We start from the raw sequence: 26,014 nt of genomic DNA on the forward strand, positions 1-26,014 counted from the left end.
TTTTTAATAATATTAAGTCACTAAGTAGAAATTAACTGCAATTGCTAAGCCACTAGTACTGACCTTTTAAAAATAGTGGAGAAAGAATGGGGATAATACAAATATTACTGAAAGGCAAATGTTATGATTTTTTTAAACTAAAGAAAATTTAACATGTAAACTACATTGCAATAAATACCCATTTCCAGCAAAAAATTGACATCTACTATTGAAAGGATGATTATCATTAAGAAAAGGATTCAGCAGTGATTTAAAACCCAATTCAATAATACTTTTTTTTTAAATTTTCATAAAGGAGCTCACATTGTACTGGGAAAAACAATATGAATACAAATAAATACCTATAAACTATACAAATTCAAAAGGAAGAAAGGTAAAACCAGGGGAAACAGGATAAAGACCAATAAGGACCAAAAAGGGCCTCTAGTGGTAGATGGTACCACAGCTATTCTTTGAAGGAATTTAGGAATATAAGAGACAGAGGTGAAGAGGAAATACATTACAAAAATAGAAAATCACCTATGTAAAAGTATGAATAGGAGATAATGCTTTGTACTATAAATAGTAGGTCAGTTTGCTGAGAATGAAGAGTAAAGGGATATGAAAATAAGACTGATGAGGAATGGAAATCAGATTATGGGGGTTTTTAGTGATAAGCTGAGGATTCTATATTTTTCTCATAGAAGCAATAATATAACTGTGATTATTTCTGAATTTGAGTAACATTAGATCTATATTTTAGAGAGTGTCAATTTAGCATCTGCGTGAAGGAATTAACTAGAATTTTCATTTCTCTGATGTTCTTGCCCTTAACTAGACTCCATATATTCTACTTTCTTGTAATACTGGTCCACTCATAATTCCTCAAATAGGCCATTCCACCTCTGATTCTGAGCCTTTCCAATGATTGCCCATGGCTGGAATGCTAACCCCTCATCACTAACTCTTGGTTTCCCTAACTTCCTTCAAAATTCAACTCAAATTTCACTTCCTCCAGGAAGCCTCTGTGAGTCCCCCCAGCTACTAAAACCTCCTTCTCTCAGACTTCCACTTATTCTATAATCTTTATGTACCCAATTATTTACAACAGAATATATTATCAGAATCAATAGTACTCTCAGCTAGGAGAGATCTGTATCTCTTCTGTAAATGAATTCCTGACTAAAACTTTAAAAAACAAGTAAGAATTATAGTTGGTTACATTATAAAACCAAGAAAGTATCATTCAGCTTACCTGAACACTACTTTTTTTAGTCCTACATTTAATTAGATAATTCTTGAGTAAAAGAGTTCGAGTTTGCCTCCATACTCCCACTTCTCTAATTGCTGTAGCCATGTTGTCTGGATTAATCTAGGAATTAAAAAAAATAGAGAAGTTATATAAATATGCACACATTTATATAGCATATAATCACTATGGATTAGAGAAATACAAATTAAAGCAATTCTAAGATACTACTCTACACCTATCAGTAATGATAAATAATGCTGGCTGGAGTAGAAGAGGGAACAATAACGACACTAATAAACTGCTGATGGAGTGAACGGGTCAGGGAAAAAAAAAAAAAAAAAAACAATAGCAAGACCTATATGAACTAAGTTAGCAAAACTAAGTGAGAAGAACCAGGAGATCATTGTACACAGTAAAAGCAATGTTGTAATGATGATCAACTGTGAAGAATTTGGCCATTCTGATCAATACAATGGTCCAAGACAATTCCAAAGCACTCATGATTTAAAAAAAAATCCTTTCCATCCAGAGAGAAAATTGATGAACTCTGAGTATGACTTTTTTCACTTTATTTTTCCTACTTTTTTGAAAAATAATAGAGAAATAGCTTTACCATAGTTTCACATTTATAATTGATAATCTTCTAGTTGAATAGGGGACAAATTTTAAAAAGAAAAGAATGTTAAAAATAAACAATAAATTGAATTTTTAAAAGTCTGTTCCTATACCCAAAGAGCTATCAAACTGTGTATACCCTTTGATCCAGCAGGCTCTACTGGGTCTATATTCCAAAGAGATCATAAAAAAGGGAAAAGAATCCATGTGTGCAAAAATATTTGTGGCAGCCCTTTCTGTAGTGACAAGGAATTAGAAACTGAATGAATGTCCATTAATTGGAGAATGGTTGAATAAGTTATGGTATATGAATGTAATGGAATATTATTGTCCTATAAGAAATAACAAATAATATGATTTCAGGACAACTTGGAAAGACATAAGTGAAATGAGTACAATCAAGAGAACATTGTACATAGCAATGAAATCATGTGATGATCAAGTATGATGAACCTGGCTCTTTTCAAGAATAAGGTAATTCAAGGCAGTTCCAATAAATTTGTGATGGAAAGAGCCATCCACATATAGAGAGAAGACTGAATGGAGGATCAAATGGAGACAGAATGTGGATCAAAGCATAGTATTTTCACTTTTGTTGATGTTTGCTTGCTTGCTTGTGTTTTTTTTCTTTCACCTTTTTATTTGACTTTTCTTGTGCAGAATGACGAAATGGAAATTTGTTTAGAAGAAATGAATATGTTGAACCTATATTGGATTGCTTGCTTCAATGAGAGAGGGAATGGGAGGGAGAAAAGGAAGAAGAAAAATTTGAAATACAAGGTTTTGCAGAGGTAAATGCTGAAAATTATCTTTGCATGCTTTGGAAAAATTAAAAAATCTAGTGAAAAAATACAAATATGTTCCTCAGATACAGGCATTAAAAACCTAAAATCACAATATTATATAGTATCATTTCACAGAGTAAACTTCCACTCTCAGCTAGATAAAAATTATTCAGCATGTCAAAAGAATAAAACTTACCCAAAATCTAAGCTCCTAGCAAAAGTACCTTGTCTCCAATAGGCACTCAATAAATATATAGTGAATGAATGAATGAGTAAATACATAACTACATGAATATTTCCATTTAAAAGTATAATGAAAATTCTGCTATCAGAATAATTTTGAATTGGGTTTATTACCTGAACAAGTCATTTAAACACTCTGGGATTCATTTTCCTCACATGTGAAATGAGGGATTATCCAAATGAACTTCAAGATTCCTTTCATTTACAAATCTATACGATGAACTCTTTTATAAATGAATAGGTATTTTTTGGTCAGTGGCATCTTTATAATAGAATCACAAAGTCAAAAGAATTTTCATATAAAGTATCATCAGTCAGTCAATAAATGTTCATTATGCACCTGTTGTGCTGGGCATTGTGCTAAGCAGTGTTTTATTATTTTTCACATCTTAAAAAAAAAAACTTTAGTTTTGTTTCTTTCTTTAAAAGGTGATAAGACTACTAAGATTCCTGAACCCAGAAAACTTCCTATTCCTAGAAAGGACCTGTTTGCCAGAGATAGGGCAATTGTATTTGACTCAAAATAAAAAATATCAGGGCAGCTAAATGGCTCAGTGAATAAAGCACCAGCTCTGAAGAAAAGGAACACCTGAGTTCAAATCTGGCCTTAGACACTTACCAATGACCAACTGTGTGACCCTGGACAAAATCACTTTGCCTCAACCAAAAAATAAAATAAAATGAGAATATAAAAGTTGTAAGCAAGGTTTAAAAAAAATCTATGGATTACAGATTTAATTACCTAAATTCGCATGCCAACAAATACAAGAATAAGGAAAATTACAGAATTTTGCTGTGAGGGTTTTTGTGACTGTTTCAGACACCCACTCATCCCTCCAAACCACAGGAAAATGATAGATACTGATGCTACCAAATAATGCTAAAAAAGGATGAAAAGACAACATTCCTGTGGAGAGCATCCATTAGAACTGCAAGCTAGAGAGGAGCAACTTGATCCTGATGGAAAGAAGACTAGGAAGGTGCACTTGGTTGAGTACCACTCATTCCTCTATCAGAGGAGGGAGACACAAAGGCATCCCTGCATTCTAGCACTGGATGTCCACATAACAGTTAAAAGGAAAAAGACAAATATGTAGAGAAAATAAAAGAAGAAAAAAGCTAAATTTTCAAAATGATCCAGAGAAAAATCTCAACATAAGTCCCAAAAAACAAAGCATATGAACAAAAAGAGAAGAAGTGAGAAAGGAAAAAAGAAAAAGAAGGTCTAGAAAAAGAAAGAAGAAGAATGAGTAAGAACTGAAAGGAAAAAAAAAAGATTATGAATGAAAAGGAATCAATAGGAAAAAAAAAGAAGAAGAAATCCTGTGGATACCTCAGGGATCATAGAACAAAAAGAAAGTATAGAGGTCTTCTGGATCATGTGAGCAGAAAAATCAATGATTATATTTCTTTTCTGATCCTCACGACCTCTCCAAAACTGAATATACAAAGATAAAATAATTTCCATTACCTCCATGTAAAATAGCCAAAATACAAAAGAAAGTTTTAAAAAATAATAAAATAACATGAACTGATTTAAGTGCACAAAACCCAAATCCCAAACTCCAGTCTTACTTTCTTCTTTCCAGTGTTGTAGAGACCTTAGCTTGTACTCTTAGGAATACTGCAATATAACAACTCCTGGGAATGATGTAGCCTTTAGGCTATCCTGCCTTAGTTTACTTTGTACAGTCAGGATGGTGAATCCAAAATATCTTTCAGATAACAAACTGCTGGTCATCGATAATGGGATGCTTGAAGCTAATGAGTATCAATAATGAGGTACCCAGAATTTGACCTAGTGACCTTTCAGGCTTAAAAACACAAAGGGTATCCTACCTCTGCCCAAGGTTTGATGAGTAGGAAGCCTGTGCACAAAGAGCTTGACCACTTTCCAACTCTACCTCTAAGCTATAAAAATTAGCATATCAGTGACCACCTGGTTTCTCTGGCTTTTCTCTATAAATTTACCTGCTTGCTCTCTGCTATCTTCCTCTTTTGGAAATTAGCCCACTTTAAACTGGCATTATGATTATAATAAATTTTGTCCCTTGATTTGGAGATGGGTCTGAGCCTGGAAATTCCTTTTAAGATACCTAGTGACACTTGTCTGGATCTTCTTAAACCCCAAAATTTTTGAGGGGGTCTTCTACCCTATCACAAAGATCCTAGAAATAAAACTCAAATAGCGTGAACAAAAGCAGATACAACAAATATCACCAAAGGGGGGGGGAGAGGGAAAGAGAGGGACAAAGAAAGAGACAGAGAGAGACAGAGAGACAGAGAGAGAGAGACAGAGACAGAGACAGAGACAAAGAATGAGTAAAGCAGGTCTGGTACTGTCAGCTAAAAGATTCCTTCTTTCCTCCTTTTTTCCCTTCCCCCTTCCCTCCTTTCCTCCCTCTGTCTACATAAAGTATTATATCCTTACCAGAGATGCTCCTAAGAGCATTTTTTCTCTTTTGTTCTTCTTCCCTTCCTCTATTTTCTGTACCTCTTCCTTTACCTTTAGATGCCTTTTTTCTCTTCTGCACCTCTGAACTTTCCCAGGATATCTTGAGGTTCACAGGCTAGATTTCTAAGGATCAGGCCTTAAACCAAAACCAACCTGATTCTAATTGGCCACAAATAGGTCCTAGGCTAAGCCCCATTTGGTCACTATTTGGGTCCTAACTGACTCAGACTGAATATAGAGTCCTTTCTAGCCAAAAACCCTGAGGTTCTTCCCCACCCTTTTTATTTTTTTTTTTAACTAGGTGGAAGAGATTCTTTGGATTCAAACTAAGACCTGTTGAAAAACTTTGCTTAAAAAGGCCACATTCTTCTATTTCATCCAGGACCATCCCCAGGCTTCCTACCTATACCTAGCCACTGGACTGACTTATCTGTGGAGGGGAAAGTAGGGCAGGTGATTTTGCCAGCCCTTCCTCACTTAAATCTAATTCACATGCATGTCATGGCATTACCTCCCTGATATCATGGTCATCTTTAAGAAGGAAGGACAAACACAACAGCATAATCAAGAAAGTAGGGAAGGGCCCCTGTCCTAACATTGGAGAGTATCCTCTCATACCTGCAACAATTAACAATCTTCTGAGAGTGAGATTCATAGAAAAGCCGAAATCCAAGGCAAGCTCTACAAGATAATGGCAGAAACTACGCAGAGGGGAGAACCTATATGGATATCTAGGAAGTTAGGATTGCACAAGAAACAGAGAATAAAGAGACCTAGAAAATTTAGAGATTGTGAATAGGAGAATAAAGGTTTAGCCATGGAGGATGAATAATGAAGGCAGAAAGATTTTGGGAAAATGCAGAAAATTTATAATTAAGAAAAATCTTGTGGTGGAAGGGAAGGAAAGGGGAGCTTAAAACAGAGAGAAAAAATAGGGGAAGAATTATATAACTAGATAAAGGCAAGAGAGACAACGGAGTTAATAAATAAAACTTCAAATTGAAACAGGTAACAAACATGAGGAGGGGATCTGGTGAAAGTGGAAATAGGATCATCTTAGAAAATATTAAAATAAATTAACTGAAGGAATATAGTTATATTTATATAAGAGGAGGAAAAACATGACCCAAAAAAAAACTATAGAAAAAGATGAAGGAAAATATATAACTAATTTTCACAATTTCAAATATGAATAATCTAATGAAACAAAAATTTACATCAAGTGAATCCAAAAATACAGGAATTGCAGTCATGCAAACACTGTAGCAAAAACAAAAATTAAAAACAAAACAAAAAAAGGATAAATAAGTAAGCTGCATTATGCTGAAAGGAACCATAAACAACAAAAAAATTTCATTAATAAACAATGTTCCAAGTGCTTTGACACCTAAATTCATGAAGGAAATATTCACTGAGCTGCACAAAGACAGAGAAATGACACTATCATGACATGAGACTTCAAAATCCCTCTCTCAGTTTTGAACAGGTCTAACAGAAAGATAAAAGAAATGGGAAAATATGAAAAAACTGCTGGAGAAACTAGAATTAAAAAGACATAACATCTTCTAAATAAAGCAGCTAAAATATAGACATGTGTTAGCATCACATGGAACTTTTATATAAATTGACCTTAAGTTTATATAAATATAGATTGACTTTTATATAAATTAAAACACAGGAATATAACAAGAGTAAAAAAGAAGAAATATTTGATACATTTTAATAGACCATAAAAATAAAAATAACAATCAGTTCAGAGACCACAAATCAAAGATTCGGACTAAAATGGTAACTTAACAATGAACCAAAATAATGAGTGATTGAATGAATAGACCATAGAAACATTAACTATGCAAAAGAAAATGATTACAATAAAAAATATACCAAAAATTTTTAAATGTAACTAAGGCAGTCCTTGGTGGGGGGTGGGGAGAAGGAGAGGGAACTGCATCCCTACAAACATACAATAAACAGAAAAAGAGAGTAAAGGAAATAAAAGCAAAAAAGTGAAATGAGAAATAAGCTAGGAGTTTGTGTGTTTTTTTTAACTTATAAAATAAGTAGCTAATGTCATTTTTAAAAGAGATAGGAAAACCAAATTTTGCCAAAAATGAAAAAGGAGAACATAATTTAAGCAAAAATTAAGGAAATTATCATGAACTATTTTGTCCAATTTCATCCTAAGAAAATGAGAACTTACTAAGAAATTAGATGAAAATACAATAAATACAAAAATATAAAATATCTAGATTAACAAGTGAAAAAATATATTTAAATAACTCAATATCAAAAAAAGAAATCCAAAAATCCATAAATTAACTCAAAAGAAAAAAATCTCCAGGATGACTCATTTACAATTGAATCTTAACAGTCAAAGAACAATTAAATGTAGTTCTGTAACATTTGTTTGCGACAATAAGAAAAGAAAGCATCCTTCCTATCACTTTTTAAAATATGCATTTGGACTTATTGGACTAAATCATCAAGAGAGAAAGCAAAAAAAGGAATCAATAGCTCAAAAAGCCTAATGAACACTCACATAAAAATGTTAACTAGAATAGTAGCATGTAGGCTACAAAAACTTTTTAGAAAGATTATATGCTACAATCAGATTGGGTTTATTCCAGGAATATAGGTTTGGTTCAATGAGGAAGGCTATAACTATAAGAAACCATATTAAAAATATAATTTTAAAGGCAAATGTATCAACAGACTTTGAAAAGAAAGAAAACGTTGTCAAAATCCAACATCTTATTTCTATTATAAATTCTAGACATCATAAAAAGTAATCAACCTTTATTTAATAGAATAATGTCTAATTCAAAAATACAAACATTAAAAATAATGCAAGAAAAGCCTTTGTAATGAGAGCAGAAAAAACAAGGATACATACTATCACTACTAACTGATTAACATAGTCCTAGAAATAGTAGGTAAAGCAATGAGATAAGAAAAAGAAACTGAATGAAAAAACATGAACAAAGAGGAAATAAATCACGTTTTATAGATGATATAATGGTGTATTATTATTGGAATCCTAGGATTTCAAGTAAAAATTTAATGAAAAAATAACTTGGCAATGATGAAGTATATAAAATAAACCTATCAATCTATCTATATGCATATATACATATACACTTACACACATGTAAGTATATATGTGTATATCCATACATATATGTATACACTTCAAGATTCACCCAGGAATTATATAAATTTAAATAAAAAAATATTTTTTGCAGGATAAAGGCATACCCAAATAACTAAAGAAACAGTAATTGGTCATGGTCAGGTCAAATCAATAGTTTAGCAATTATTAATAGTCTCTAAATTAACTGACTTATTCAGTGCCATGTCAAACTCCCTAAAGAACATTTTATAGAATTAGAAGAAATAATAATAAAATTCATGTGGAAGAACAAACTCCATGACAAAGCAATAATCATTAAAATGATTCGATCCTTTTTTAAAAAGAAAGAGAGAAAGGCTCTTGGAATGAATTAGAGAAACAATAGAAAGAAGCAAACAGAAAAACATAGCTGATAAATCCAAAGACCAGAATTATTAGAGAAAGGACACACCATTTGACAAAAGCTGTGAGGGGGAAAATAGGCACAGTATGGCAGAAATTAGGTTCTGATTAATGCCTCAAATCATATACCACAATAAGCTCCAAATAGATACAATACTTGTATCTAAAAGGTTATACTATAAATAATTAATAAGTATGAGAAGCAAGAAAAAAGTTACATCTGAGATCTATGGTTAGGGGGGGGGAAAGTTCCCAACTAAACAAGGAGTATAGAAGACCATATATAAAATGAAGAGTTCACATTATAAATTTTTAACAAAAATCTAACATAGCAAAAAATTAGAAAAGAAGCAGTTAACAGGGGAGGGAATGGAAGAAATCTCTGCAGCAAACATTTCTGGTAAAGGTCTTTTCTTCAAGATACTTAAAGATAGACAGATATGAGAGAAGAAGAGAGACTGAGAATATTGATTTGAATTTATTATACTAAAAGATATTCTACAATAAATGGATAATCAATACAATGAGGCAATTATCAAAGGAAGCAATCCAAGATTTCAATGCTCAAATAAAAAATGCTCAAAATCAGTAAAAATTAGAAAAATTAAAATTAAAGTTCCACTTTACATGCATCAGACTGACAAAAAGAGAAAAATTATAAATGTCGGTAGGGTTGCAAGAAAAGAGGTACATCTAATTATTGGTAGAACAGTAAATTAGGCTAGTCACTGTGGAATGCACTTTGGAACTACAGAACTAAAAGTTACTAAAATGGGTTATATACATTGAGCTATAACTATACCATTACTAGGTCCATAATCTTGAGAGATCAAAGAAAGATGAAAAGTATTTATATGTCTAAAAATATTTATAGTATCTCTTTCCATGATAACCAAAATTGGTAATGAGGTCTCAAAGAGTTAGATCAACTGAACAACAAAAAGGTATTTTCTTATTGGTGAACAGTTTAAACAAATTGTGGTAAAGGTATATAAATATATGGGTACCATGTAATAGTATTGTGCCATAAGAAATTGTGATATGGACTAGTTTCCTTGGAAATTGGCAAGATCTTTGAACTGATTCTGAGCTACATGAGCAGAACTATGAAAAAAAAAATCTACACATTGATATCATCATAAAGACAACTTAGAAAGACTTTAAAATTCTCATCAATGAAATGATAAACCACTAATCCAAAAGAATGAAAATAAAATGTACTATTCACAGAGAAATAATTAAAATACAAAAAGAGACATCATATTTGGGGAAAAATGCCAGGAGTTACAAGTGGAAAAAGTTTAAAAAGCCCCAAGAAAAAGGAAGAAGAGAAGATGGCCAAGAAGAAACCCTTAGTGAATTCCCACAGTTAAAGTAGCACGAGGTGGATGATCTGTCAGAAAAGAAAAAATAGGACAGGCAAAACAAGAAAGTAGGGATATAAGACCCAGAGAGATAAAAGTATTAAAAAAAAAAAAAAAAAAAAAAAAAAAAGGTGGTCAATAATGTCAAATGTAATTGATAGGCTAAAAAGTTTTGGGACAAACATACACAAATGCAAATATTTTTTAAAATCTCCCTGGAAAAATAAAGTCCTTATTACACATTCATAATTCTGCAAAACAAACTTGTATTTCCATCAAATCCTGGAAAACAGGTGGAGTAATAACTTTAAAACTGTTGAGATCCCCTGAAAATCAGTATTACACACAAAACAGCTTCGACTACTTTATTTTTAAAAAATCATAAACAAAAACTAACCATATCTATTGAATCCACAGGACAAAATGGAAATGGGCAGTCACCTCCTAAAAGAAACCCCAAGGGAAAAAAAAAAAAACCTCAAAGAATTAAAGACAAAATCCTAAGTTTCAAAGTTGAAGGAAACATACTTACAGAAGCCAGAATGCAGAAATTCAAACAATTAAGAATTACAATTAAGATCACAAAAGATATGACAGCTCCACTAAACATGTGAGAAGACCTTGGAATACAATATTTCAAAAGGCAAAAATGCAGACTACCAATCACAAATCACTTATCTTGCAGAGCTGAATAAAATGTTACTAGGGAAAAATGGGCCTTTCAAAGATTTTCAAAGTACTGATGATGAAAAGATCAGATCTGAATAGAAACTGAAATATAAATACAAGATTCCTGAGAAATTTTTTCCACCTTTTTTTCTTTTTAATATATTTTACTTTTTCCTCAATTATATATTAAAACATTTAATATCATTTCCTAAAGTTTTGAGTTCTATATTCTATCCCTTCCTCCTCTCCCACTTCCAGAGACAGTAAGAAATCAGATATAGATTATATATGATCATGTAAAACATTTCCATATTAGTCATTCTGTAGCGCCAAGATACAGAGACCAGTAGAGACTGATTTAATTTAACTGGAGATTTATTGCCAGCATTCTAACTGGGTTCAGTTTATCCAAACTGAATGGCCTCAAACAAAGAAAATTCAAGGGTTTTTAGAGAGTACTAATTGCTGGGCAAGCAGGATACAGAAGCTGAACAAGCAGTTAGCCTAACATCTTGCAGCTGTCGTTATCTTTTAGGAGACAAGGGAGATATTTCAAGGTTTGTCAGACCAGGAGACAAAGAGAGGTAAGGTGTGTAATAGAGACCGTGATTCTTGGGAAGGACAAGCTTGTTAACATATGAAAACATAACTGGAGCCTTGATAGGACAGAAGGCAAGACAGGAAAATATAACTCGATGTCTTGTCAAAGACAGGAGATGAAGAGGTGGGGGGCTATTACGAGTCCTAAGGGAGGTCAGGACAATCTTGAATAAGGACAGAGTCAGGGAGGTGGGCAATATTTTTCTTTTCTATCCTTCACTGTATCAGAATAATATGTGAAGGGGGTCGGTGCCTCAAGGTTTAGGATTTTCTTTTAAAGTCAGTTCCCCCAAACCTAATTGCAAGAAGGGGTGAGGATGGGGCAATGGTCTATTATCCAGGGTCTAATAATTTTGCATAAGACTGGAAATAGAACACTCATTCCTATTAAAAACTCCAGAGAAATTTCAAAAAGTAAATTTATTCCAGCAACTGGAAGGGACTTTATGGAGAACAAACAAGTGCCCCTTGAGAACAACAATTTGTTCAAAGGGCACAAAAAGAGTTAAATAAGACAAAGAAGAGTAGTAAGAGTGCACTGTTTATGTTCCAAATTTTTCCCTCCTCACTATTTCTTAAAAACTTCTCAAGAAATTGGAAAATAGTTAGACTAGCACCTCACATATTCTATGATATACTTCATAGGGATATATCACATATATAAAGGTCATATGATAAATTAGAGGAGCAAAGAGCAACTTACATTCCACAACCACAAATGAGGAAAGAGTTCTCAAATTTGGGAAAAAGGGGATCATAAAAAATAAAATGGATAACTTTGCTTACATAAAATTGACATTTGTACAGACAAAAATCAATGTAGTTCTAAAGGAAAGAGTTAATTAGGAAAAGTCTTTGAAACAAGTCTGATATCAAAAAAATACAGGAAACAAACTCAAATATATAATTACGATACACAATAGATAAATATTCAAAGGACAGGGAGTTCTCAAATCAATAAGTATTTATTTATTTACTATGTGCCAGACACTATATTAAATGCTGGTAAAACAAAGAAAGGCAAAAAGAACATCAACAACCATGTGAAAAAAATTTCCATTCACTAATAATAAAGAAATGAAAATTAAAAGAACTCTGAAGTTCCACTTCACATACATCAGATTGACAAACATGACCATAAAAGGAAAATAATCATTACTGGTAATACTTTGAGAAGACAGATACACTAATGCACTGTTTGGTGTAGCCATAAATTGGTTGAGCCATTCTGAAAAGCTAGCCAAACTGGAGTAGAACTCCAAAAAGTTTAAAGAAAGAAGCAAAAGGACTTGTATACAAAAACATGTACAGATACACTTTTTTTGTAATAAAGAAGTAAATGAATGGATGCCCATCATTTGAAGAATGGCTGAATAAATTATGGTATATGAATGTTATGGAATATTATTATTCTGTAAGAAATGACCAGCAAGATGATTTCAAAGAGGCCTATAGAGACTTACATGAACTGATACTCAGTGAAATGAGCAGAACCAGGAGATCATTATACACAGCAACAAGAATTCTATGCAATGATCAATTCTGATTGGCATAGCTCTTTTCAACAATGAAATGATTCAAACCAGTTCCAAATGTGGAGTGATGAAGAAAGCCATATACACCCAGAGAGAGAGGACTGTGGGAAATGAATGTGGACCACAACATAGCATTTTCATGTTTTCTGTTAATGTTTGCTTGCATTTTGTTTTCCTTCTCAGGTTTTTTTTCTTTCTAGATCCAATTTTTCTTGTGAAGCAAGATAACTCTATAAATATGTATACATATATCGGATTTAACATATTTAACATATATTGAACTACCTGCCATCTAGGGGAAGGGAGAAGGAGGGAAAAATTTGGAACAGAAAATTTTGCAAGGGTCAGTGTTAAAAAATTACCCATGAATATGTTTTGTAAATAAAAAGCTTTAATAAAAAAATCTCCTAAAAAAAAGCGATAAAGAGCCAAGAGTTAAGGGGCTGACCACCAACAGGAGAATGGAGAAGCAAATTATGGTATAAAAAAGTAATGGTATACTATTATGCCATAAGAAATGACAAAAAATTAATTCTTCAAAACCTAGCAAGAATTATGTGAACTGAGGTAGGATAAAGTAAGCAGGAAAACAATTTACATGACAACATTATAAAGAAAGAATTAAGAGCTACTTCATCAATCAGTCAACAAAGAAAGGTTAAAAAGTAGACTTTACTCTCAAGCTTAGAGTCTAATAGAGACAATAGACAAATATGCATACAAACATAATATATGCAAAGAAATTTGGAGATAGTCTCAGTGACAAGACCTTGAAGTAAAGGAGCAATAGTAAAGATTTATTGAAGAAGGTGAGCCTTTAGCTGAGAGTTGAAGTAAACCAGGGAAGTCTAAAGATAGAGACAGAAGAGGAGAGTTCAAGGAATAGAGGACATCCAATATCAAATGTGAGAAACAACAATAAAGCAAATGTCACTGAATCAAAAGCACATACTTTAAATATGGTGTAAAAAGACAAGAAAGGTAAGAAGTTCAGATCAATCCAGAAGACCAGTGATGAAAAATATGCTTCTCCAAACTTGTCAGAAACATACTAGTGGTATAGAATGAGATATATATTTTCAACCATGGACAATTTGTGGCTTACTTTTGTTTGGTATTATTTTTTATTATAAAAAATGTCTTTTTTCTCAAAAAAGAGTGGGGAGGAGTTGTGGGGAATGATAGTGATGCCAAAAGAAAGGAGGAAAAAAAGAATATTAATCACACATTTTTAGAATGCACAGAAGGGAGTTCAGAGGATGACACTGACAGGCAGAGTAGCTTTGGATTTACTGAATTTGCTGTATATAGTAGAGATTTTATTTAAAATTTGCTTTTTCTATTATTCCTTATATATGGAATTGTTCATTGATGCTTGTCAAGTTAATATTAATAAAAAAATAATTTTAATAGCCAGACAAAGAAAAAAATCATATTTGATCTTGGTGGCAAAAAAGAAATCATTGGAGTTTTATTCAGTAGGTTAAAAAAAGGATCAGTGTTTTTCCTACACTTTTGGAAAATCAATTTAACAGCTGTGTAGAACATGAAGGGAAACTTCAAACAAGGCTAATACTTAGGTATCAAAAAACCAGGAAAGAAGATAAGAGCCTAAACTGTAGACATGTAAGAAGAGAAAAGGATGGTTTCAAGAAATATTGAGGAGATAGAAATGACAAGATCTGGCAACTGATTAGGTTGTTACTGACAAATCCTATTTATCTTAAATTCTATAACAGAATTACTGATGCATAAAAACTGCTTTTTCCTGGTTCTTTTACAAGTCAATTTTATTGGTTCATTAGCCATAACACTCCACCCAATTATATATATTTCCCAAGGTTCTGTCCTAGCCTCTCTTCTCTATTTCTACATTCTAATGATGTCTTTCTCTATAACCTTTTCAGCTCCTATAGATTTAATTATTATCTTAATGTAGATAACTCCCAAATCTATATGCCCAGCCTTAGGTAATCTTCTGAGTTCTAGTCAGATATCTTCAGTTGTCTTTTGTGTCAAATTGGACGTCTCACAAGCATAAAAACTTAACACATCCAAAACTGAACTCATTGTATTTCCATAAAGGAGCAAACATAAACTCCTCTGTTAGGCATTTAAGGTCCTTCACAATCTGGCTCTAATCTATCTTTCCAGGTTTATTATATGACACTTTTTTACTCATTCTATGGTTCAGGTTAAATAGGCCTTTTTGCTGTCATCACACAAGATTCCCTCCCTCCCACTTCCATATTAGCAGTCCTTCATACCTGGAATATGCTTTATCAATTTCACCTCTGATTCTCAGAAACTCTTTTTCCTTCAAAACACTACTTTGGTACCATGTTTCATATGAAGCATGATTCCTAGCTACAAGTGATCTTCCCTTAAAAATTTTATTTACTTTGGATTTATCTTGAATATTATGTACATATCTACATATGTAATGAAGTCTCAAAAATAAATGAATAGATGCTCCCTGAGGGCAAGGACCAATTCTTGTTTGTTTCAGTTTTATATCCCTAGTCCCCACCAGTGTGACACAAAGCATTAATAAATGCTTGTTAAGTAACTATTTCATATCTTGCCAGTACTCAATATATTTATTAAAACATTCCACTAAACAAATAAATATGCCTATTGCTAGAAATTAAGACTATTTTCTACTCTTTTGCTCCTAATCTATTGCTGACTTCATTATCCCTTACTTTCTAAACTCATACAGTTTAAAATTTTTCCTCTTTCCACTAAAATTAATTTTGTGAAATAGTTGAAGCTACAGGAAAAAACATTGGATTTTTCCAGGTTTTTTTAATTAATATTTTCAAGGTTTTCTTCCTCAAAAGTCATTTTTTCAATGCTTCATAGTGGTGCAGTAATAAATAAGAAATCTTAGAGATGATGTAGGCAGAATACAAGTCAGTACAACAGCTCAATGTGTTCTTCTAGAAACCATACTGATTTAAAGTCAAAAGACCTAATTCAAATCCAGAATAACACTTATTAGTAGGTAACCTGAGATAAGTCTTTACAAAACTTATCAGACAAAATTGATATTACCTACCTCTTAGAAATGATGTTAAAGAAATGTTTTATAAAGATTTTATGACTATAGAAATATGAGCTGTCTTTACAAAACCAGAAAGGCTTAAACTAGAGAACCTACTGACTATGTCTGTCAACTAAGGATTAGCCTCACTTAATTTGAGGAAGCTCAATATCAGAAAATTAGTGAGTGATCACATACATATATATATATATATATATATATATATATATATATATATGTATATATATATATATATATATATATATATATATATATTTCCCCCCCCCCCTGAGGCTGGGGTTAAGTGACTTGCCCAGGGTCACACAGCTAAGAAGTGTTAAGTGTCTGAGACCACATTTGAACTCAGGTCCTCCTGAATTCAGGGCTAGTGCTCTATCCACTGCGCCACCTAGCTGCCCCCATCACATATATTTCAATGAAGTAATTCATAGAATCACAAGGCATCAATCCAGAAGTTATAACATCCATCAGAGGAATCAGTGTCTGTACCAATGCAAAGATCCTTAAGTTTATCAGGAACTTAGAAAATGGAAACTATTTTCATGCAAACAGTAGTGCAACAAAGGATCTAAAGTTATTGTGTATGGTGCAACAGTACTTTACAATGTTGACAGAGCTGATCTCAAACAAGAAAACCTATGTTCGAATCCTGCCTCTGACACACACAAATCAAGCAATCCTGGACACTTCACTTCACTTTTCAGTGTCCCAGACAACTTTTTAAAACTATGAATTATAGAAAGATTGTTAATTATAAATGGCAGAAGAAAATTTCTCATTAAGAGATTCCTATATTAATAAAATCACAAGTACAGTTAAAACTTTTTAAATCGAATTTTAACAATGAGTATGCATGAAATTTTATAAACATTTATCAAGTGCCTAACACAAAACACTTTGAAAATAGAATGTAATTTCCTTGAGAAAGAAACATTTTTTTCTTTGTATCACAACAGTGAGTGCCAAGCCAGGGCAACATAGTCAATTAATAAGTACTTGTTGATTAATTAAAATACTAGACATTTCAATGCAATTCTTTAAAGAAATAATTTTAAAATGGACCCTGTGACTCATATGAACATAATATAAGAGAAACTATACTGGACCTGATCTTGGCTTTGAGTTCTGACTATAACATCTAGGCAAGTCATTTAACCTATCTGAGCCACAATTCCTCAAAAATGCCTATAATATCAACTTCACATGATCTGTAAGAAAATAAAGGTGTACATACACCAGTAGCAAACAGAAAAAAAATGTCAACTACTATCAGTACAAATAACAAACAAATGATGTTCAATTATATAGCCTTGGATTCCTTACAATTAATCAGACTTCAGGGTAAGAAACACCTTAGGTAACAGTGCCCAAGAGGCTCTCCTTGTGTACATGCAATTAAACAAAGTTATCCTTTTAAGAAAAACAAGTGAATCTACAGCCTCAGCTATATATGCCTAGAGTATAGATTCAGCCAGGGATTCTTATAGTTTACTTGTTAAATAGAAATACTTAAACCAAAGTTTCCTATTTTTCACTAAAAAGTGTGCTCTGAAAATGTGTACATAAATCAAATTATACAAATCAAGTTTATTCGATCAAATCACTTTGGTAGCAGATCAAATCACTTTTGGTAGGATTAAAATAATCCTATTGGAATCAATTTGTAAAACTATTAATCCTGAAAAATTAAGACATTATTATACAATACCTTAAATATGATACATATAAACACATAATAAACATATTCGATTGAATAATCGAATTGAAATAATTTACTTGTTAATAGGTCACAGGTTTTCATATTCAATTTTTGCTTAAAGTATAACTAAATAACAAATTTCCAATCATTCAGTAGGGGTGCCAATGATTTCCAAATAGATTTTTCATCATGATTATAAAAGTAAACATTTAAATGGAAACTTTCCAACAAATACTACTACTCCATATTGTCACATCCAATCAAAAAAGTAGCCACACTTTAGAACTATTCCTTAAAAATAAAGATGAACTATTAAAAAAAAAAAAACAACAACTATGTTCTTAAACTACTATAATAAATAGGACCAAAATATCTACAATTTATTTAGTTTTATATTTGATTTGACTGGGGCTCTTCCTTACGTTTTGGAACCCACTTTTTGGGGGGGGGGTTATATTTTCATGTATCTATACATTTTCAAATCGTGCAGCCCAAATATCTTTTCAAAAACATCTCACCAATATTATTGTCACTCATCATTTAGTATTGCCTTTTCCAAAAATTATCAATTTGACACTTGGTTGATTTTCAGAGGTTTTGTTCCTTCTAACAAAGTCTGGAGAATGAAAATATACACAGAGCATCTTACTCCCTTCTGCCTACAGGTCACGAGTTCTTAATCTTTTCTGTCTTGGACCTTTTTACCAGTCATGGAGCGCTTCTACAATGAATTTTTTTTTAAGGAGGAAAATAAAATACAAAGGATTACAAAGGGAAGTCAAGAAGCATTTTTTGACAAATACTTGTCAGATTGAGCACTGAAAATCTCAAATGTTGATGAAAATGAAGATGTAGTTTGGGGTTTGCTTTTTAACAAGTTCACAAGACACCAGCTGTGTGATCCTAAGCATGTCACTTAAAACCCTGTCTGCCTCAGTTTTCTCGTCCTTAAAATGAGATGGAGAAGAAAATGACAAACCACTTCAGTATCTTTGTCAAGAAAACTTCAAATGGGGTCACGAAAAAGTTGGATACGACTTAAAAACGACTGTACTGAGCCGCACTCACTGAGCCCAGGGGAAGATTTCCTGGGAGAAGCCCACAAACAGATCACCAAAGCAGCGCAGGTAGCCTCTTCTCTCTTCCACGTCCTCCAACTCTCTACTCCAAGGAGACTCCCCAGCCGCCGCCACAATCCCTCCCAACCTCCCAAGACGGCAGCTTACAAATCAACTATCTTGTGGGTGGCTGGAGGAGTGCAAAGGAAAAAAATAACAAACAAAATGACACAACCCCGCCCTAAGGCCGGTTCCAAACCAAGGAACCTGGCCTCGCCTTCCCCAGCCCTATCCTACCGCCCCTCTCTCCATAAGCTATCCACTCCCCTCCACCCTCCGCCCCCTCACCCCCACACACTCTTCCTGGGGAGCATGTTTCGGCTCCATCCTTCTTCCACCCCTCCCTCGGCCTCCTACTCGACCCTCTCCCCAGCCCTCGCCTCTCGCCTCACCCAGCTGCCTTAGTCGGTCGGTTTCACTCACCGACGCGGGGCTCCCCGGGCTCCAGCTCCGGTTTCTCCCTTCGTCTCTTCACTTCAGGCCCTTGGGCTTCGCTCTCGCACTGGGGGGCGCCCGACTGCGGAGGAAGTGCGACAGATCTGTTTTTTCTCTCCCTTTTTTTTATTCTTTTTCTCTGGGGCGGGGAGGGGGTAGGGAAGGGGGAAGGTGGCAGAGGGGAAAATGGGCAAAACTAGGCGCAGAAGCGGCGTCGGCAGCAGCGTCAAGAGCAACTGCTGTGGTGGGGCTGCCCACCTGCTCCTCCGGCCTCGGAGACGCCAGGCAGGAGGGAGGAAAGGAGGGAAGGGGCGGAGTCAGGAGGCGCGAGCCCCGCCCCGCCTGGAGCAGAGCGCACCCACGGAGTCCCCTAGGGCAAAGTGGGGATGCGGCAAACAGCTAGGCGGGCGACCTGGAGACTTCTGACCTTGCACTGTGCGGTGGCAAGACTGTCAGTCTCTCCCCCAGAATGTTGCTCTTCTCCCCGCCCCCTCACGCACCTCACGCTCATTAAACACCTTCCCAGCTTTCTCCCCAGAAGCCTGCTGTCTGACTGAGCTTTGTTATCCCCATTACTTATTATTGACCGCCCACTTCTGCAGCCTCATGCCCCTTTATCAGTAAGCATCTATTAGGGTCTGCTGCCCTCTCTCCTTTCCTGTTCATCCTCTGGTTATTCTGTCGTAATCGCTTTCGTCATCATCATCATCTTCGCCTTCTTTACCCCCTAAACCACCATACCCCTCCTCACATCGCCGTTGTTCTTCCAGTACTAACTTGACAGCGCTTGGCACATAGTTGCTTATCTCAGTTTCCAAGAGAACCAATGACATTTTGGGGTGATAGAGGGTTTAATAAATGCTGAGTGACTGACTGTCTAAAACCTAAGGCAACATATTTTTCTCATCCCTGCCCTTTTTTCCCCTCAATTTTTCTTTCCTCACCATCTGTTTTTTCTAGTCAAGCACCCACTGATTTCAAAATTGAGGTGTTATTTGATGCCTAAAGTGTTTTTTTTCCCCTTAATGTCTAATTGCTTTCTATCTCTGTGTGTTGTGTTTTAAGACCCTGCTCTCTGTGCCAAATGTTTTGAAAATCCTCCTTACTGTCTCAATTGTTTTATGACAGTACTCTGACATAAGGGAGTCCCTCTTGGGAAGAGGTAGAATTTTGACCCTGAGTGTAGTTGCAACTAAATATCCAGTTTCTGTCTAAGGAATATTCAATATTCATGGAGCAGCAGCACAAAACAAGCCCTTAATGAGTTTGAGTGCTGAGAATAACAAGTAAAACAATAGGAGTCAGTTCAGTGCAAAGCTAAAGAGAAATCAACATACAATTCAGATACACTATATCTGAATTGTATGTTGATTTCTCTTTAGCTTTAACTCATGTAATAGCAGCAATGAATAACATAGAGACAAGAGCAGGAAAGGAATGCTCCAGCAGAAAGTCATTATCCTGCTGGAGGTGAAGGTAATGAGGGAAAGGAAAGGGGGAACCCCATTTCCCAGTGCATAGATAATCCCATGAGGCACAGTGTCCCCTGTAAATGAATTTACAGGCCGAAAACCTAGATTGATAAAAGAGGTTTATTGTAGGAATTTGGAAGTAAAATTCAGTTAGAAAGATGCCAAGGGCCAGAGGTGGCTGGTGGACAGGCAGGAACCCTTACATGGCCCATGTGTTGGGGGGAAGGGATCCTGCAAAGAGAGGGCTCCGGTGTGGCCCTTTTTATACCTAAAAGAAGATGGGCGGTATCCCCAAGTTCTTGGCGGGCTTTTCAGTTAGCTCAGATCAGGTGAGGGCTGGGGGAAGCTGAGCTGATGGGGGGGGGGGCTGGGCCCAGATATTGAAAAGGGTGCTTTTGACCAGGATTTGTGAATCAAGGTCATTAGAAAGGAATCTTAAAAAGACCTCAACCCCCATCAAAGGGATGCTCCAAAGTACACCCTGGAAGAGTTCTTATACTCTGAGAATGTATAACAATATATATTCAGAAAGTTCTTATACTCTGATTTTGGACACTTCATCCTTTGAGCTGGCTGATTTGCACATGAGGGTTTAATCAAAATAATATTTTAGGTATCAGGGAGAAAAAACAACTTTAAGCAAAATAATATTTTAGGTATCAGGGAGAAAAAACAAGTTTGTGATAGACACAATTGTACCAACCTTCAAAATAAGTCATTGTCAACATTTTTATGTGTCTTCTTTAAGCTTACAGCTTCCCTTAAGGGAAGACTGTCATGATTGTCTGAAAATCAGCAGACCTAGTATTATAACAATGTTTTCCATAAATAGCTTCTATAAGCCACAGCCTATCTTAAGGGTAGAGTGTCATAGTAGTCTTATGACCATAAGGCTCTATCTTATTATACTCTCTTTTTCTGACAAGTATGACAGTGACAACAGCAATCATATCAATCTAATCAATTTTTGTTGAAATTACTTAGCTACAGTTTATTTTAGTTTATTATTGCTCAAACAATGCTAAACTATAAGAATGTAAATTCTAAGATACTAGAATTGGGGACAAAAAGGTGAGAACAAGAGAATTTTTGTACATCTGCATGGGAAAAGAACCTGATGTTGGGAAAGATTGAAGTCAAAAGGAAAGGAGGATTGCAGAGGATGAGATGGATAAATAGTTTCATGGAAACTGCGCAGACTTTTAGAGACAGTGGAGGATAGAAGGCCTGATATGCTGTGATCCATGGCATCACTAACAAGCTTTTCTTCTCTATAATTGTCTATTTCTGATTATAGCACTACCTGGAGTAGCACCATGTAGATCACTATAGTGGCCCCTAATGTCTCTCTGGACTGGCTTACTCACCTCTGAAGAAGAGTTTCCAGGACAGACCACCACTAGGCTGCTATAACTCAGATTTCCTTGTGATTCTAGGAGTAATCTGATTTGGAGGCTTCACACTCCAATGGAGCTTCTGAGTTCCAATCCAATCAGTCAATCAAAAGTATAACTCCTTTAACACTAAACATAAAACACTTATAGATAACTCAAAACAATTTTCATTGATTCAACAAGTATTTATTGAGGACCTACTATGTGCAAAGCATTGTGCTGTCCCTAGGAAGGCAAAGACAAAGAAAAGAAGAAATTACACATGTACAAACTGAATATATGAGTTAAGTTTAATGAACTAGTGAAGACATTTATTACTAACTTCAAAAAACTGTAGTGTGGGGGCAGCTAGGTGGTACAGTGGATAGAGCACCAGCCCTAAAGTCAGGAGGACCTAAGTTCAAATTTGGCCTCAGAACCTTAACACTTCCTAGCTGTGTGACCCTGGGCAAGTCACTTAAGTCCAATATGCCTCAACCAAAAAAAAAAAAAGTAAATGGCAGAGATTAATAGTCTCTGGGCATGTGGCTAAGAAGCTATAATTCTAATGAGGTGTCAAGGAAGAACTAACACTTCTGGCAAACAGGCTTACTAAGCCCTTTTCATGGCTGTTCATCCACCTTTGAAGTTTATCTTCAATCAACTCTCCCCTGTGGGCTCCAAGAAGCTATGGCAGGAGCTCAGGCCATACCCAGGTAAAACTATCCAGGCAGATGGGCTAAACCAGATTGAGGGTAACCAACAGATCTGAATCCTGTAGGGGAATTTGAGAAATGTGTACCCAATGAGACTAATGAAGCACTGTGGAGCACTTAAAGCTCAGTCAGATACTGCATCACCAGTCATTCTAACTTTTGTCTTGCCACTGGGACTTTGAGACTACTTTGTACAGCTCTGCCTCACTTAAATCCAATTCATGAGCAAGTCAAAATATCACCCTATGATGTCTGGTCCTCTTGGAAAATAAAGGAAGATAATACTTGCCTGAGTAGTCTCTGAGTATAAAAGAGCACTGAACAATACTCTTAAGGGCATGCAACCTAGAAAGTTAAAAAGAATAAATATGTGAAGTAGAATTCAGCTTCTTCTGATGGTAGAAAAAAAAAAGCCTATGTAGTGACAGAATCAAAATAGAATGATCTAGAAGCAAAGCATTGGTGTTAAGAACAAAGGGAACTTGGCATGGATCTATGGTAAAATGGCCTTGTTAAAAGTTATTTGAAATGAAAAGCTACCTGGAAGGTTACTCCAACTACAATTCACAACAGTCTTCTCAGAGTTGTGGAAAAAGGTTCAAGACCTGACAAGAGAACTGTTCTAACAGCAAGACAACTGCCTTATCACAACCCCTCAGTTGTCTATGGACCATGATATCCTACCCCCTCAACTTTAATCCTAGGAATTTATTTTCTTTTCCCAACTGGTGAGAAGTCTGTGGGAGAAACCGGTTTATGAAGGGTTAAGAATAATTTTATTGCATAGGTTTTCTTACATTCTGTTTGCAATATTCAGTTAAGTGCTCCAAGGAGAGGAGAGGAAATGGATTCAATACTCATTACAGATCAAATAGCAAAGAAATTACTGAATCTCAAAATTGGAAGGTTGTCTCTTGAGAAGCAATGCGATGCAATGAAAATTGTGCTAGATTTGGAATCAGAAACTTTGGCTCTGCCACTTACAACTTGTGCCACCTTAGACAAATCACATAACCTTCCTCAACTTCAGTTCCTCATTCATAAAATAAAAGGAAGGGGGAGTTGTTTTGCAATCACATTTGGGATTTTCTTGGCAAAGAAACTGGAGTTGATATGGTGTAGCTGTTAGGAAGGATGTATTAATAATTCCAAGGTCACCTGATCTTGAGAGTGATATAATTAGAAATTATGTATTTCTTCTCTTAGACTATACTGCCCCAATTTATTCTATCTGACCAGAAGGCTGAGGCTACAAATATTGCTGGCTGTCAGATAACAGCCTATTGGTCAGTAATAGCAGGGTTTCTGAGACTTATGAGCAACAAGAATGAAGTACTTAAAGTTAACACAGGCAAAGAACTAAATTGGGTGTCCACCACCTGACCTAGTGATATTTCAGGCCTAAAAACACATCTCCAGAAGCTCTCCCTACCCAACCCCAATGAACTCTTCCCAGAAAACTATGACCACTGCACCTGCAAATGTAGTCAAAATCAGACTACTCCTTGACTCCACCTCTAAGCCATAAAAGTAGTATATCAGTGCCATGAAACACCTGTTCTAGCGAATTTTTTTCCTATAAATTTACCTTCCTGCTCTTGGTTCTTTGCTAACTTCTTTTGGCATTTAGCCCACTTCAATTGGCATTGCAATTATAATAAACATTTCCCCTTGACTTGGAGATATGTCAAACCTGCAAATTCTTTTGAGACACCTTGCAACATCAGTCTGGAACCCCCAAATTTGGGGGATCCACTCAGAGTGATTCGCCATTTCTTTCTCATTTTATTGGTGAGAAAATTGAGGGAAATAGTATTTATTGTCTTGTCTAGGGTCACACAACTGGTAAATGTCTTAGGATGGATTTGAACTCAAGGTCTTTCATCTCCAGGCCTGGAACTTTAACTACTGAGTCACTTGAAGAACAGAAAAACAAAAACAAAACCAGAGACCTTATAGTTCAGATTCCAGAAGGCACAAAACTGTCACTGGATAACGAATTAAGAGAAAACATTTATGAAACTTTTCCTCCATTTAGCAAAGTCTTTTGCTTGGCCGTGTCTGGGAAGTTGTTTTTTGTAAAAGACTTGTTAAAAAAACACACACATACACACAAATAGGAGTAGAATAACCCAGTTCTTACACGTACACAAGAAAAGCTAAAGCAAAAGAGTGAGAAGAGGGGGATTTGAGGAGATACTAAGTCAGGATTTAGGATTGTTAAGACCCAAGGATTGTTAAGCGTCCTAGGCAATCAAGTTCTAGAGATACTTGGAGAGAACTTGAAAAGGAGAACTGCAAGTACTTTTCACTTAGCAGACACCAGTGAAAGGGAGTACCCCAGATAATATATATTGGGGACCAAAAAGGGGCTATCATCCCATTCAAATGTATATAAGTAGAGCCTGGCTCTGGTTAAAGCCAATTAAGAAAATGGATCTAAGGATAAAAGCCTAGAAGAAGAAAATAAATCTAGACCTACTATGGGCAGAGAATAACATAAAAGTCTGGCTTGCTCAAAAAAAGCCTATTAGAATTCTAGGAAGAGATGAAACAAGATATTTAAAAGGATATAATAAATGAAATTAAATTTCCAGGGGAATATATTAAAAGGACAATACATTTACTCAAGGACTGGATTTGCTGAAAATTACAATGGAACAAACATAACAGTGACTTCATTAGAAAATAAGAAATATGCTAACAACATCAGAAGACTTAAAAAAAAGAGAAAGCGAAAGGCATTATCTATCAAAAACAACTGAATTAGAAGAGAAGAGCATTTACAAAATGCTTACTATGTTGTAAAGTCCCTAAGGACTTTACAGATATCTCATTTGATCTTCACAAGCACACTAATAGGAAGTTTTTATCCCCATTTTACAAGTGAGGAAAATGAGTCAGATATTGATTGACTGGTCAGAATGATAAAACTAGTGTGTGAGGCCAAATTTAAACCCAGTTCTTCCTCATTCCAGACCCAGTCTCATTATCTACTGCCACCTAGCTGCCCTATGAAAACAATTAAGGAGAGATCATCTAAGATTTTGAAACCATTTGAAAATCATGACCAAAAAAAAGCCTAGACATCATATTTCAAGAAAT

General features: G+C 35.0%; 1 protein-coding gene across 4 annotated transcripts in view; it reads right to left on the reverse strand.

The window, feature by feature from the left end:
• The window catches only part of ABCA5 (ATP binding cassette subfamily A member 5), a 116,191-nt gene extending 96,563 nt beyond the window's left edge, over positions 1–19,628 (reverse strand). For 3 of the 4 annotated variants that reach the window (XM_074260624.1, XM_074260623.1, XM_074260621.1), the window contains exons 1-2: positions 19,337–19,628; positions 1,235–1,351 (exon numbers count right to left, since the gene is read on the reverse strand). In XM_074260624.1, the coding sequence (XP_074116725.1) occupies positions 1,235–1,336 (102 nt within the window). In that variant the 5' untranslated portion in view covers positions 1,337–1,351; positions 19,337–19,628. Of the gene's footprint in view, positions 1–1,234; positions 1,352–19,305 lie in introns of all 4 variants that reach the window. The other variant, XM_074260622.1, reaches the window with a different exon arrangement.
• Positions 19,629–26,014: the final 6,386 nt, after the last annotated feature.

The sequence above is a fragment of the Sminthopsis crassicaudata genome, chromosome 4 (genome assembly GCF_048593235.1).
Source record: "Sminthopsis crassicaudata isolate SCR6 chromosome 4, ASM4859323v1, whole genome shotgun sequence".
NCBI classification, from domain to species: Eukaryota; Metazoa; Chordata; class Mammalia; order Dasyuromorphia; family Dasyuridae; genus Sminthopsis; species Sminthopsis crassicaudata.